Genomic DNA, 15,741 nt, shown 5'->3' on the forward strand with positions numbered 1-15,741 from the left:
ACTGCCAAAACAACAACAGGACATGGCACACACAACCTGCGCTGTCCTGAGAAAACCCCTTATTCCTGATTTCATTTCATTTCATTCTTTGGCAGATTTGCACAATGGAAAACACACACCAAGAAATAAATTTTAGGAAGGGGCAAGATTAGACAGCTAAAACCGTTAATAGGATCGGAATAACACTTGAATTTTGGAATCTGAAAAACCAAATAAATAATATATTTTTTTAACAAAAGAAAGAAAGAGCAGGGGAAGTAACTGGATTTAGGCCAACGGGTGTGCTCAGACTTGCATTCTGCTCTCAGAAGCTCCTCTAGACAGTGCATCCAGGTCTTAGTTTTGGCCAAATTCTTGCAGTTCACTGATACGAATCCAAAAAGGTGCACGCTGCCTGGCAAGGAAACAATTTCTCAGGGGAACCAGTAGGGAAGTTAGGGAATGAGCAGATAATCCCAGTTTTATTAGGAGTCTACTTTAAAGCCTTCCAGAGGGTGCCCTAAGGAAGTACAAAGAACTCAAACTTGTTTTTTTGTGTTTTGTTTTTGTGGGAGAGCATTTCATATTTCATCTTTTAATCATGGCTGTCATTTCCATCAGAGATGGCAAGAGCACATTCATTCATTGGGCAACATCTTATTTATTTTCTGGAGGCAGGGGGAGGAGGTAGGCTGCATCCCCTCAAGGAGGTATGGAGCAGAGAAAGATAAAAAGCTCTTGAAAAAAACAACATTGAAGGTGAAGGAAGCTGGCACACCTAAGAGCCAAGAGAAAAACGAGCAGGAGAAGGAGAAACGAGATTATTTTGATAATCCAACACCACTTCAGAGCGCTGAGCCCTTCTGAAAATTTGGTCCAGGGGGTAGTATTCTGTCATCTTTGCAAATGATAACAAACCTAAAGCTGTGGATGATTAACTTTGAGTGAGATGCTACCATTAATCTGGCAACCTCTTACTTTAATGCCCATTCCTTATCAGCCACAAATTTAGTTTTGTGAAACAAACAATTTGTTTGTTTATGCTGTTTTAAAAATAAAATCTGGATACCGCTGAAATTGGTGGAACTGGCAGTATTGTTGCCACGATTAAACGGCTCCATCTCTTACAGATTTAAAGATTATTTTATGTTGTTGTTGTTTAGTCATTTAGTCGTGTCCGACTCTTTGTGACCTCATGGACTAGAGCACACCAGGCACTTCTGTCTTCCACTGCCTCCCGCAGTTTCCTCAAACTCATGTTGGTAGCTTCAAGAACACTGTGCAACCATCTTGTCCTCTGTCGTCCCCTTCTCCTTGTGCCCTCCATCTTTCCCAACATCAGGGTCATTTCCTGGGAGTCTTCTCTTCTCATGAGGTGGCCAAAGTATTGGCGCCTCAGCTTCACTTCCAGTGAGCACTCAGGGCTGATTTCCTTCAGAATGGAGAGGTTTGATCTTCTTGCAGTCCATGGGACTCTCAAGAGTCTCCTCCAGCACCATAATTCAAAAGCATCAATTATTTTATACACCTTATCTAAAAGAGTAGAGTCAGAGAGCAACCCTACCACGTTTACCGAGAAGTAAGACGTTCAACGCTTACTCCAAGTGCATAGCATTGCTCCCTCCACTTGCTTCCCCCCTCCAACCCCCCCAAGTTTTCATATTTTAATGCAAATGTCAATTGTAGTATGGTTAGTTATGTTCTAAGGACGCGGTTGGCGCTGTGGTCTAAACTACTGAGTCTCTTGAGCCAGAAGGTTGGCGGTTCAAATCTCCCAGACAGGGAGAGCTCCTGTTGCTCTGTTCCAGCTCCTGCCAACTTAGCAGTTCGAAAACACACCAGTGCTACTAGATAAATAGGTACCGTTGTGGTGGGAAGGTAAATGGCATTTCCGTGTGCTCTGGTTTAGTCACGGTGTCCTTTACAGTAAAGGTAAAGGGACCCCTGACCATTTAGGTCCAGTCGTGGCCGACTCTGGGGTTGCGGCGCTCATCTCGCTTTATTGGCCGAGGGAGCCGGCGTACAGCTTCTGGGTCATGTGGCCAGCAGGACTAAGCCGCTTCTGGCGAACCAGAGCAGTGCATGGAAACACTGTTTACATTCCCGCCGGAGCGGTATCTTTTTATCTACTTGCACTTTGACGTGCTTTTGAACTGCTAAGAGGGCAGGAGCTGGGACTGAGCAATGGGAGCTCACCCCGTCGCGGGGATTCGAACCGCCAACCTTCTGATCAGCAAGTCCTAGGCTCTGTGGTTTAACCCACAGCGCCACCTTCGTCCCTTACCTTTACAGTAGACTGCATGATAAACTCCTTTGCAGTAGACTCCATGATAAAATTGATGCTCGTATCAACAACAGCACCATTACAAGAGTTATGAGTAATCAAAGATTTGATCCTGTGCTCAGATAGGTCAGATTACATTGACATCAGCCCAACCCAGATCTGCATTTTATAAAAAAGAGCCTAGCACCTGACCTAATATGTATGATGCAGCATGCATTTGAGAGCTAACTTGAGACTCCCCTGGCCTCAAAGTGAGATGAGCAATGCAACCCCATAGTCGTCTTTGACTGGACTGAACTGTCCAGAGTTCCTTTACCTTTACCAGCTGCTTTAAGAACAGCCAATGACTGCTACTCTGCATACTTACTTGTTATTTTAGCATGCTTTTTTTTAAAGGCAATGTAAAGAAAAGAAAAAGCAGTGCTACCATCAGCATTGCATTTGAATCTACATGCAGTTATGTGGCTTTGTGCGTGTCAACAGGGCTTATGTTCAACTGCATTCACATGTCACTTTAATATGTTAAATTCCACACTGTATTTGACCTTCCACATGTCAACACCACTTCTTGGAATACGGTGGACTATAGAGTTAAGTAGGGACGCGGATGGCGCTGTGGGTTAAACCACAGAGCCTAAGACTTGCCGATCAGAAGGTCGGCGGTTCGAATCCCTGCGATGGGGTGAGCTCCTGTTGCTCGGTCCCAGCTCCTACCAACCTAACAGTTCGAAAGCACGTCAAAGTGCAAGTAGATAAATAGGTACTGCTCCGGTGGGAAGGTAAACGGCGTTTCCATGCGCTGCTCTGGTTTTGCCAGAAACGGTTTAGTCATGCTGGCCACATGACCCGGAAGCTGTATGCCGGCTCCCTCGGCCAATAAAGCGAGATGAGCGCCGCAACCCCAGAGTCGGCCACGACTGGACCTAATGGTCAGGGGTCCCTTTACCTTTACCTATAGCATTAAGTTAAGCGTTGTTCATTTCCATGTTATTTGCTTCCAGAAAGAAATAAAAAAAATCTGTGTGAATGCTGAAATGTAATGTGGAAATTAGGAGATAGGAAAACGCCGGGAGATGGGGAATAAACTGATGTGTGAATGCAACCTGTGGGTTGCTTTGCAGCACATATCTGTCTGAAATATATATTATTTCAGCACATTTTGCCATTCCAGCCAAGGAACAACCAAAATGCATGCATTTGGAATGTTAACAACCTCCATAGCATACCATAAGATTAGTCAAACAATCCTCATTTAATGTGGTGTTAATTTTTCAACTAAAGACTTGCAGATTTGCCGTTCAAATGTAGATCAAGTGCTCCCTCTTCAGAAAATGCTGCATAACTGCATCAGGAAAACTGCGCTGAAATCCTCTGGGATCCTTCAAATATGATACTTGTGCTCCCGTGAAGAAAAGCTATTAAGACTGTAGGTGTTCTCCTCCTCCTAAATTGCATTTGAAACCACCAAGGCACAAACAGATGAGCAGGCGAATTTTCCAGAGTCTTCTTAGTGAAAACATTTTGGGTAATATATTACAGAACAGAAAACAAAATCTATTCAGCACAGAAAACAAAATCAGTTTGCTACCAAACGCATTATCATGCAAACTGCTACCGATTTATCATTTGAAACCAATTGCAAGGAATGATTTTTATACTCCCATGTTTCCTCCACTGCCTGGGTAACTGTAAAGCATTCATGGAGAGACATTCTGGGTAAACAGCTTAGAAAGTGAAATGTGCCCAAGTTTAAAAAGAAGAGAACAGAGAAAACACTTATTCTGGGGAGGAAGAAACAGAGTTATAAAACCTAGAAAACATCAGCTTTCTCCACCAGTTAGCAGAAGGAAGTCTTTTGGCCTTCATGATTTAGCAAAACATTAACAAAGCACTGTTTACTCAGATGTAAGTCCCTCCATGTTCAATGGCATTTACTTTTGGGTGAGTACAGTCATACCTTGGTTTTTGAACGGCTTAGTTCTCGAATGTTTGGGCTCCCGAACTTTGCAAACCCAGATGTGAACTTTTCCGGTTTTTTGGAAGCCGAACGTCCGACGGGACTTCCATGGCTTCTGACTGGCTGTAGGAGCTTCCTGCAGCCAATCAGAAGCCGCACTTTGGCTTGTGAATGTTTTGGAAGTCAAACGGACTTCCAGAACGAATTCTGTTCGACTTCCAAGGTATGGCTGTATGTGTACAGGATTGCAGTGAAGGAGGTGGGCAGGAATGATCCCAATGTATTTGCAGATACCATAGTGAAGAAGACAGTTTAGATCCTCCTTCACGCTGTTTTCTTTTTAAAAAAAGAAAAAAGAAAATATTCAGATTTATTATCATTTCACGAGTAGAAATACGACTATGTCTGTATTGATAAATGTGTCTCTCTCATTCTGCGGAAGCTACGCTGAGAGTATATTTACTTGTGTGGCAGTAATAAGCCCTCCAGAGGAAGCTACTGTTTTGCTTAACTATCCTGATGTCATGGCCGAAAGCTGATTGCCAAAATAAATGGAGAGGTAGACTGTGAATGTCTGAATTTCTGCATTTGTACCAGGAGTCTACACAAGATTGCTGATCAGCAACCATAACAATTTCTGGACTCCCGATACGGCATGGAAACTTAACCCACTTATTTACTTTGGCAGCCGCACATCTCCTAAGGAAACCAGGAGGACTCAAATAATCAAGCCTAATAGCCATTCTTAGAACCATTCCTCTCATCACATGATGAGGGTTTGCTGTTTACAAGTCAGTGGTCTCCAGACCACAGCATGGTTTGGACATTCACGGTAAAATTAGCTGGGCTCTGCTGGGGACCGAAAATACCAACAGCAGTTTGTATCCCCTGACACATTCCTTGGTGGAAGTTAAGTGCAGTAGAGCCTGAACAATGCCAAACATTGACAGAAGATTGCTGGACTGTCATTCCTTCCATCCTGAGTTGATGGTATTATGCATGCAGAACATTAGTCATCCTAATCCGTGACGTAACGGCGCCCAGCGTTAACCAAGGCTGGCTATTCTTGCACACTGAGATAATGTGTCGCTCTCGTGCTCTTCAAGCTGTTAAATCCATTACTAAATTGCGGGTGGGTGGGCTTCGCACGAGGCAGGGAACAGAGGAATCTCGACCTATCAAATGACTGCTCAGGACCCTTCCCCAAGATTGTCCAGAGACTCAACTGTGCGAGGAAGTCTCTTGGAAGAGACATCCGTGTGAGAAACCCATGGTCTTCAAAAAGTTATGGACTCCCCATCAGTCCCAGCCAACATTCCCTATGACCAGGGATTATGAAATCCAAGATCTGAAACCACAGGTTCCTTGCTCTTGCGTTGCACAAAGGCAACTAGAAACGCTATCACTGCAACTTAATTGTGGGCTGGCTCGCTGCTTAATAGCTTTTTAATATCCTAGATAGCTAAAGCATGCTAAAAAGGCAGCCTTTTCCAAGGGTTTTGTTGACAGAAGTGGAGAGATATTAATTTGTGTTGCCTCCTTGGCTGGATGGAGGAGAGGCGTAGGAAGTGCCACAGACTAAGGGTGTAATTACCCCATGGATAGCTCTCTCTTTTTGGAGGGAACATCAAGTTTCTTTCTGCAAGATAAATCAACTGTACACCTCTACGAATCTGGCAAACTAGGCTGCTACCCACAAAACTTGTTATGTACTGAAGTTCTCACCCTGGGCCAGCAGGGGGATACTGTAGATAGTTATGCAAATAAGGGATCGAAAGTGACGTTCAGTGATTGGATAGTTTCAGAAAATTGTTACAGTTACGTTGTACTGGAGCTCTATATAAGCAGGCTGACTGAACCCTTCAGTTCAGTTCTGTTCTGGCCTGTGAATAAACAAGAGCTGTTTGAAGAATCACTGTGTCGTCTGATATGTTCACCCACAACTTAACAAAACTCATGCCACAATGAACTCTTATTTGCATGTAAATTGTCACAGCATGTTTCCCCAGCAATATGAGGTGCAGAAACTCAAAAGATCTGTGTCCTAGGGTTTCTTTGCTTCCTCTTTAGAAGATACAGTGGTACCTCGGGTTACAGACGCTTCAGGTTACAGACGTTTCAGGTTACAGACTCCACTAACCCAGAAATAGTACCTCGGGTTAAGAACTTTGCTTCAGGATGAGAACAGAAATCGTGCGATGGCGGCGCAGCGGCAGTGGGAGGCCCCATTAGCTAAAGTGGTGCTTCAGGTTAAAAACAGTTTCAGGTTAAGAACAGACCTCCAGAACGAATTAAGTTCTTAACCCGAGGTACCACTGTATTTAATTGCACCTAGGCTAGGAAACGTACATTCCAGCTGGATGGCTTTCCTTCACCCTACGACTTAGTAGCATTTAATATTTAAGCGCATCCACTCAAGTCACTAGCGAAAGCAGGCCAACCAAACTTAGTGGGATTGCTGTAAATCGAATAGTTTCAGAACTACATTATCTGCAACTCAAAAATAGCCATATAATCCTAAATGTGCTCCCTAAGCACTTCCTCTGCCCTCCGTATTGCACTGAATGCAGCAGGGATTTTAAATGCCCTCCAGCTTTTCGACCCTACCCAGGTCTGCCTGCTCAGTACGACTTAACATTCTGCAAAGCCATGCAATGGGGGAAACTGTGAAAATGCACCTCAATAGAGCAGCGATGCACTGCGCTAGAAGCCCATAGATGTTCCCCTTAACTTTTAAATTCGGAAAGTCCGGCAGATGGGTTCAGATAAGCTGCTACAGGAAAAATGAAAGATTTCGTGCAGGCATTACCAATGTGATAGACTGACCACCCAAGTGTGCAATTACTTCCAAGACACACACACAAAATTCATTTGTTTTTCCACACAGCTGACATGGGAAAATCTTGCAAGGAGAACAGACTAATTTCAATAACTAATGGTTATCCACTCAAGGTTTTTTTTTTAATGATATTATACAAAAATGATAAAACATTGGGTTGAATCCAGGGTGGATTTGATTTAAATCAATCAATTTAAATTATGATTTAAATCAAACGATTTAAATCACTAGTCAGTAAGACTTGATTTAAATCCTTTTTTTTTTACAGAAAGACTCATTCTTGCTGGTATAATCTTAATATTTTCAACCGGATGAAGGTTTCATTTTTTGGAATAATAAATTTTCAGAGTAGTTTTTACAGTTGTATCAAAAATGACTGATTTGGTTATACTATTAGAACACTATTACGTAGACAGATAATTATGAAATGATTGTGCGGTTTAATAAGTTAACTGTTTATATTTGGGCAACGTTTCTGCTGTACTTTATTGGAAGGAGAAAAACAATCATTTTCTTAATAACAATTTAAACCATTTATTTAACTAAAGCAATAACATTATAGCACATGTCTCCATGTTTGTTAACTGATGTGGTTAAACAATTTAAAACAAAAACAAAAACTTAGACTGAGTTTTAGCACACATGAAAAACTTAAAACAAATCCTTATTTCCTGATGGATAGCCTTTGGACTATAATGTAACTTAAATAAAAAACTATCTTTGGAAAGATTTTTCCTCCAAAAGCATTTTATTTTAAAATCCAATTTAAATTTTTAAAAATCCGATTTAAATTTTAAAAAATCTGATTTCTTTTTTAAAAATCATTGATTTTTATCCACCCTGGTTGAATCCAAAGATGTCCTTCTGCCAGTGGCGTAGCGTGGGTTGTCAGCACCCGGGGCAAGGCAAGTAATTTGCGCCCCCTAACCCGTGGATTTGCGCCCCCTAACCCTAACCCCCAGATGTTGCGCCCGGTGCGGCCGGCCCCCCCTGCACCCCCACGCTACGCCACTGCCTTCTGCACTCAGAAGGCATCTTCAGCCCTTTAAAACACTATTGTGGTTCGAGGACCCGATCCCCGCTTAGTGAAATGAAGACACAAGGACACGTAATATAAGGTTAATGGGTCAAGAAAAGGCCACAACTTTATTGATTACAGCAAGTGAAAAGGTATTGGCTTAGGCATTGGATCACGTGACTTGACTCCACCCACTCAGAGAGGGGTGAGTCTAAAAGGGGGGGTTTATTCACCAGTAGGTGGAGCCCGTTGATGCTAATCCAACTATAAGCTCTCCCCTGATGTCACCGAGGGTCGTGCCATGGCCCCCCGCCACACAGGCATCGGACAGGATCCACGACCGCTGGATTCCTTTAACGGATTACCCAAAATTGAAGGCGTAGGCGATGGCAACACCTAACCCTTCCACACACCACAACACTTTATTCCAATGCCTAACCTACCCACCAATACCACGAAGGTTGTGACGATTGCTACGAGGTAGGCGGAAAAACCACAAAGCCTAATGCCAAATGGAAAAATTCCTACCAGGCCCCCTGGACAACCAGGGCGACCAACCTAAGGTCCATAGCAAGGGCAAAAGAAAACTGAGACCCTGAGCTCTAAGGGAGTGGAGGGTGGGTGACTCATGACGGGACGGCGAAGAATGAGGCCACATGGCTGGCACAGCAGCGATTTACGCTGCTGTCCACGCCCCCTTCAAGCCGCCTGGTTGGGCGCTTGCCCGTGGGTGTGCCTGAGGCAGAGATCTGATCCCGCCCACAACCCCTCCCCTCTTTGCAGGAGGAGAATCTTTATACTGTACCATGTGCTATTGCACAGAAAAGTGAACCATCCTTGCAGACTGATGAGATTTGTCATAGAACGTATCAGTTATGATACTACACAACCTCTTCTGAATACCAATAAAAATTATTTGGACAAAACTCTTCTGAATACAATTTGCCGAGCAGCTGTACTGGCTATCCGATTTCCATTCATGCCTCCTAGGATCCAACTTAGTAACATCTTTTGCCAACAACCAATAATACAGCTGGTATATTGCTTTTATTCTTTTTTTATTATTTGATCACATATATGGCTTATTTTTCGTGGTGATAAGTATCAGCATATTAGGTGCACTTAACACATGGTTTAGAAAGCTGCAAGTTTGCTGCTGTCTGTACACAAGAATAGCTGGCTGGACCAAGACCACAATTTGCCATGCTAATCTGCCGCTGCACCGGAATAAGCTGAGATCCTAAGGCTGTGCACTTCAAAGCAAGAAAAGTTCACCAAGTCAGTAATCTGCTGCTATTTAGGTTCCGAAAAGCAGCTTACCTTTATAACCAATTTGTGCAACATCACGGCAGTCTCTTCGATTTCGGATGGAGCCTGCAAGTAAAGTGGAAGGAGAGTCGCTTTAGCAAAAAGGCAAGAAACACTGGCAACTGAAGTCAGCGTTCCAAAAAGCACACAGTTGAGGGAGTACCGTACTTTTCCGTGTATAAGGTTTTTTTACTTTAAAATAAGGTTAAAAATCTGGGGGTGTCTTATGCATATACCCATTTTCTGAATTGGGGGTCCCCAAAAGTAGGGGGCGCCTTATACACAGAAAAATACGGTACTTAGAGGGAGAAATGTTATGCACGTGTATGTACATCATTAGGTATGTATCTCTTTACTTAACAACTCACAGCCAAGGTCTGAACTAGGTGTCCCCAGATGTGTAACATCATGAGAGAGTGGTTGTTCCCAGGACTAAGATGAAACTTGTCATTTTTGCTATTGGATGCTGCATGTTGTTTAAGTGATCTTGTTATATTTGCAGTATTGGGATGTGGTTTTCGGGTATGTTATTATATTTGTTATCAATCTGCCGCGTTACGAAATTGTTGCTGTGTTGCTTTGCTATGTTGTTTGAAATTTGTTTTTGTAGTGTCTGCTCCCCGTTTCCTTGTTGCAGGCAGCTCTGAGCATGATTCCTTTGTGTGGGAATGTTCAGGGAGGCAGGAGAGGATATATTGTTTATTAATATATATATCCTTCCTAACTTGCGCTAGCAAGTTCTATAATTTAATTTTAAGTGCATAGCAGGTAGCTGGTTGCAAGCTTGCTTAAGCTTTTCAATATAGATTCCTGGTAAGATCCCTTGTTTCCCTCTTAAAAGAATAAATATGTCGCAATCTTATTTAAGACATATAAAAGTAGTTTACTCACAGCATCATCAGTTCACAGATGGATCCCTGAAGGCAGACTTAGTTACAGATCTATAAATGTGAGCCTATCCTATATAGAGATAGTCTCTTTGTCCTCTGTTGGCTGAAAGCCAACAGGGCATCTCTAGCTAAAAGCTGTTGCTCCAACGACGAATTCAAAGAGAGAGAGAAAGTGGCTGTGTGCTTTTGTTACCTGCGCAGGTAAGGTCACACCCATCTCTAGTCACATGCAAGAGGAAGGATGCTCCAGGCCAGGAGGAAACAGGAAGTTTTCGACTGGCTGGAACAAACATCCCCTTTGCATGTCTACTCTAGGCAAAGAAGGAATGTTGTACTTGACTGTTATTTATGTATCACATCCCACACTTTGTTGCAAAAGCAACATGCAAATTGAATGAATGACTGATTGAATGAATGAATCCTGCGGCCACAGGATTGGATCAGAGCATTGGGAACCAGTTAATTTGACTGGAGCATTGGAAACCAGAAAAAGGGACATATTTGTGGTGGCCCCCTATCTGTAAAACTCCTGAGGAACACAGGGTCGGATCCATCAAGCATTACATTGTTTCCAAATGTCTTCATTTCTATGAGAGTTTTCGGCTAGGCTGTGTGATGCTTCAACTTCTGTTTTCAGATTACAACAGAACAAATGAAGCAATTGTATGTTTTACGTAAGGTTGCATTGGAAGGCCTTTGCCTAAAAATATTTCTGTTTCTATCTCTATCTGTGGGTTGTGCTTCTGATCAAATCCCTAATCTCTGGTCATATACTATGTGTATATGTGTATCTGTGTATCTGAAGAAGTGTGCATGCACACGAAAGCTCATACCAAGAACTAACTTAGTTGGTCTTTAAGGTGCTACTGGAAGGAATTTTTTTATTTTGACTATGGCAGACCAACACGGCTACCTATCTGTAACTGGTCATATACTAAGTAAGACACGAGACAAAATAAAGAAATGATGGACTGCACATCATTGGTACTTGCAAAGACATGGGGTTTAGCATGCACTGATGATCAGCGATGCTCGAAAAGTGTCGAGCCTCTCTATATGTTGGTTTGATTTCAAACCACACAGGCAAAGGAAAACAGGCCACACAGGGTGTCATTGTGACATCAGGTAATTGATAGCTGGGTAGTCCTGCCAAAGTTGTCTTTGATGGAGGAGGTAAGGATCTGGCCTCCCGGCTGGATCTGTTTTGCTTGCTGCAGACTATGAGATGAATAGACATTTCTCAACCAGAGAAGATTGACTTGTCCTGATATCACTTCTGCATTTACTCCAATAGCTGATTAATATCAAACATCATGCTGGCATCTATATTCCTTTTTAACAGAGGCAATAAAGACTTTAACAGAGGCAATAAATAAGCAAGCATTTTCTATCCTTTTACATTAGGGAATTAAAAAAACAACACTTCAATAAAAGAAGAATGCCACATGCTAAATGCTATTTGCCCATTTGTTGCTTTGATAAACTGGAATATTTTTGCAAAAGGATGCAGGTTACTGAAGTGAATTTATTGCATAGCTCCAACAGAAATAAACAGACAGGAGAAGAAAAATTACGGGCTTTGAACAACTCCATTTCTCTTCTAGTTCCCACATTTTATTAAAGCCTGATTCAACTGAGCCTAAAATCTGCCATGGTGATGGAGTGCTCAGAAAAATCCCAGTTCCCCAATTACAAAAAAAAACACACACACACAAAAAAAAAACCGCACTTGAAGAATTTGATCCAGTGTCAATCATAGCTTCCGATTACAGTGATACCTCAGGTTACAGACGCTTCAGGTTACATACGCTTCAGGTTACAGACTCCGCTAACCCAGCAATAGTGCTTCAGGTTAAGAACTTTGCTTCAGGATGAGAACAAAAATCGTGCTCCGGTGGCGCAGCAACAGCAGGAGGCCCCATTAGCTAAAGTGGTGCTTCAGGTTAAGTACGGACCTCCGGAACGAATTAAGTACTTAACCTGAGGTACCACTGTACGTGCAAACCCAGAAGCAATGGCTAACAGCTTCAGAACAAGCCATGGTTTACAGGAGGCTTACTGGGAAGCTGTTAACCATGGTTGACAGTTCGCACAGCCTGGGAAACCATGGTGAACAACTTACAGATAAAGTCAATTCAGTGCTTGGTGTAAGAGGGTGAGAGCAGGATTGCAACCCAATCCACTTTTCCAGAAACTTTTGCGCTCTGCTTCTGTGGGCTGAGACTGTTGGGAGAAGGGCAACACAAGGATATTGAATCAGCCTTCTATTTGCCAGGCAATAGGTCAATCAAATGGGTCGCGAAGTGGGGGTAAGCACAGCTCAATTTGCCACAGTTCCAAAATTGAATTCATGTCCGCATAGACCCGAATGAAGGAAGTGGCCTATTTTTTATTTCCCTGGCTGGGGGGACAATCCTAAGATTGAAAAAAGGCTTCCCAATGTTCCATCCTGTATCATCTGCTGCCATAAATGCTTAGCTCCCCTTTTGCCTTTCCAGACACTGTCCTGAATCGTGCTTCAGGCTAAGGGGAGGGAAGGGTGGATTTGCAACACAGGCCATTCATCAGACCGACCAAAATGCTTTCTGCATTCCTCAAGTCCTGGGAAAAATAGGCTGGATTCTTTTATTACTAATCTTTGCACTTCAACACTTAACGGTCTGACAGAAGGGCTAATGCTGTGTAATTAAAAGCAAATGTTTCCTGGATTCAAAATAAAGCAGGGCAGGATAAAAGCGGGTTGAGCAAGAGCAGCGGAGCAAAGGGGAAGAGAGGGAACAAGCTATTCAGACAGAATTTAAGCTTTTTTAATAATAATGGAAAAAACCCACCCAATAAAAGCTAAGCAAATTAGGGCCATAAAAGCACTGAATTCTTTTCTGAAGTGTCCAAACAGCTACTAAGAATCCTTTAGCTAAGCAGTTTTAATACAAGCCACTGTGTTTGTGTGTGCTTTCATTGTGTGTATGTACAGGCAACAACTGACTGATGCGCAACCACGCACATCATGGTGCATGGAAGTAGCCGGAAAAGGGGGTGGAAGGTAAAAATAAAGGACCCCTGGATGGTTAAGTCCAGTCAAAGGCGACTATGGGGTTGCGGCGCTCATCACGCTTTCAGGCCGAGGGAGCTGGCGTTTGTCCACAGACAGCTTACTGGGTCATGTGGCCAGCATGACTAAACCGCTTCTGACACAACGGGAAACCGTGACGGAAACCAGAGTGCACGGAAATGCTGTTTAACTTCCTGCCGCAGTGCTACCTATTGATCTACTTGCACTGGCGTGCTTTCGAACTGCTAGGTTGGCAGGAGCTGGGACAGAGCAACGGGAGCTCACCGCATCACGAGGATTCGAAGCTGGCCTTCTGATTGGCAAGCCCAAGAGGCTCAGTGGTTTAGACCACAGCGCCACCCGCGTCCCTCCAAAAAGCGGTGGAACGGGGACAGAACGGGGTGTAACCCATAACCCTAGAGAAACAGAGTAGTTACAACTGGGAGCCAATCTACAGGCATACCTCTTGTTATGTTTGCTTCAGGTTAAATCTCTTCAGGTTGTATCCCGCGGTGACCCGGAAGTACTGGAAAGGGTTACTTCTGGATTTCGCCGCTCGCGCATGCGCAGACGCTCAAAATGATGTCACGCGCATGCACAGAAGCGGCAAATCGCGACCCGCACACACACAGATGCGGGTTGCGCTCTGCTCATGTTGCAAACGGGGCTCTGGAACGGATCCCGTTCGCAACCAGAGGTACCACTGTATTTTAGGTGGTTGTAGCCAATCTATTTTATGACACTTATTATTTAAAATTTGTATACGGGCCCTTCATCCGTAGATCTCAGTGCGGTTTGCCACATAAAAATACAAGATAAAACAGAGAATACACAAGAAATACAAGAACAAAAATCCCCATTCCCACAACACATTTAAAAGGGTATCAGATGTTATTCAGCCCAAGGCGTGATTGAAGCAGAACATTTTCGACCAAAGGTGTGCATTCCACACTCGTTCCTATGCTGCTACCCTCAGGACCTTTCGTGGAGGCACACAAAGAAGGTACTCAATGGGTCATCTCAGGAGCCACCCAAATTCCTGCGGAGAGAGGTGGTCTTTGAGGTCTCGTTCTCTCCTTCTGTGCCAGGGCTGTACCACCCAAGACTGCAGCTAAAGACTCACAGGACTGAACAGTTCTCTGCAGAAGAAAACAAACCCCCACATGTAGAAAGCTAGCAATTAATGAGGAAGTCTAGGCTAGATCTCTTCCCCACGATATGCTTGTCTGCTGTGGGCAAGGATGCTTTTCGATACAGGTGTGTTCACATCACATGATCCACAAATGCAAAAATAAATAAACAAAAAATGAGAAGAGAAAGGAAGGAAACTGTTCTACTGCCACCGCTAATGGCAACCGTCCCACAGCCATGAGACTGTCAAAGAACTTCACATCCTCCCTGGACAAATTTGGTGCAATCCCACCAGCACCGCAAGCAGGTTCCATCATTCCAAGAGGCCAATTGCGTGCAATTCTTTGTTTGTAAATTACTTCTCTGCAATCCTTCCTCTCCCCTATACTTGCCTAAAGAAACAGGCCTGTGGCTTGCCTGCAAGCCTGTTTCTTTCTGATTGAAGGCCTGCAGGCAAGCCGCAATTAATTGCAAGGTGCTTAGCCGCTTGTAGTAACTCAACGAACAATGGAAGACTGAAGACTTATGATGATGCAATGACCTTACCCTACTTCTAAGCGGATGGGAATATTCTGGTGGGTCAACATTAAATCCCTCTATACCCTTCTGCTTTTCAATTCTGCACAATTTCATATCAAGCCAGAAGAAAACTTGACTGCTTGTCCTGTCCTTATAACATCTGTTTTGCTCAGCCAAAGGCCATTAATAATTATTTTATAGTACAACAAAAATGCCGCACCACTGAAAATATGATAAACAAATAACACAAGCTGATGCAATAGCAAATATACGTAACAGCAGCAGCACTCAATTAGAAAAAAATACAGTGCAACACTTTAACAACAGAAACACTCCCAAAATTCTTCATCCACCTCAAACTTATAATACAACAGCCACATCTAGTGTCCAAAGGAATTATTACTGCAGAGACAGCAAAGGATAAAGAAAATTCACTCTATCCAGGGACAGTCCACATAAATATTGGCTTATTCCTCCCTCCCTCTTTTTTTTTTTGATGGTGACACAGACAATTAATAACAGAGGAATATTCTTCACAACCGTGAGCAGAGCAGTGGGGTGAGGGGTAAGTGAAGACAAGTAACATTTAACTACAGTGGTACCTCAGGTTAAGTACTTAATTCGTTCCAGAGGTCCATTCTTAACCTGAAACTGTTCTTAACCTGAAGCACCACTTTAGCTAATGGGGTTTCCCGCTGCCGCCGGAGCACAATTTCTGTTCTCATCCTGAAGTAAAGTTCTTAACCTGAAGCACTATTTCTGGG

General features: G+C 43.3%; 1 protein-coding gene across 3 annotated transcripts in view; it reads right to left on the reverse strand.

Moving 5' to 3' along the window:
* SLX4IP (SLX4 interacting protein) overlaps positions 1-15,741 on the reverse strand; it is a 101,321-nt gene that overhangs the window by 80,804 nt on the left and 4,776 nt on the right. For all 3 annotated transcript variants that reach the window (XM_082215694.1, XM_082215692.1, XM_082215693.1), the window contains exon 2: positions 9,398-9,451. Coding sequence is in view for 1 of the 3 variants with exons in the window: in XM_082215693.1 (XP_082071819.1) it covers positions 9,398-9,421 (24 nt within the window). In the remaining 2 variants the exon portion in view is untranslated. The remainder of the gene's footprint in view (positions 1-9,397; positions 9,452-15,741) is intronic.

This window comes from Podarcis vaucheri (assembly GCF_965113315.1).
Source record: "Podarcis vaucheri genome assembly, chromosome: 3".
Taxonomy (NCBI): domain Eukaryota; kingdom Metazoa; phylum Chordata; class Lepidosauria; order Squamata; family Lacertidae; genus Podarcis; species Podarcis vaucheri.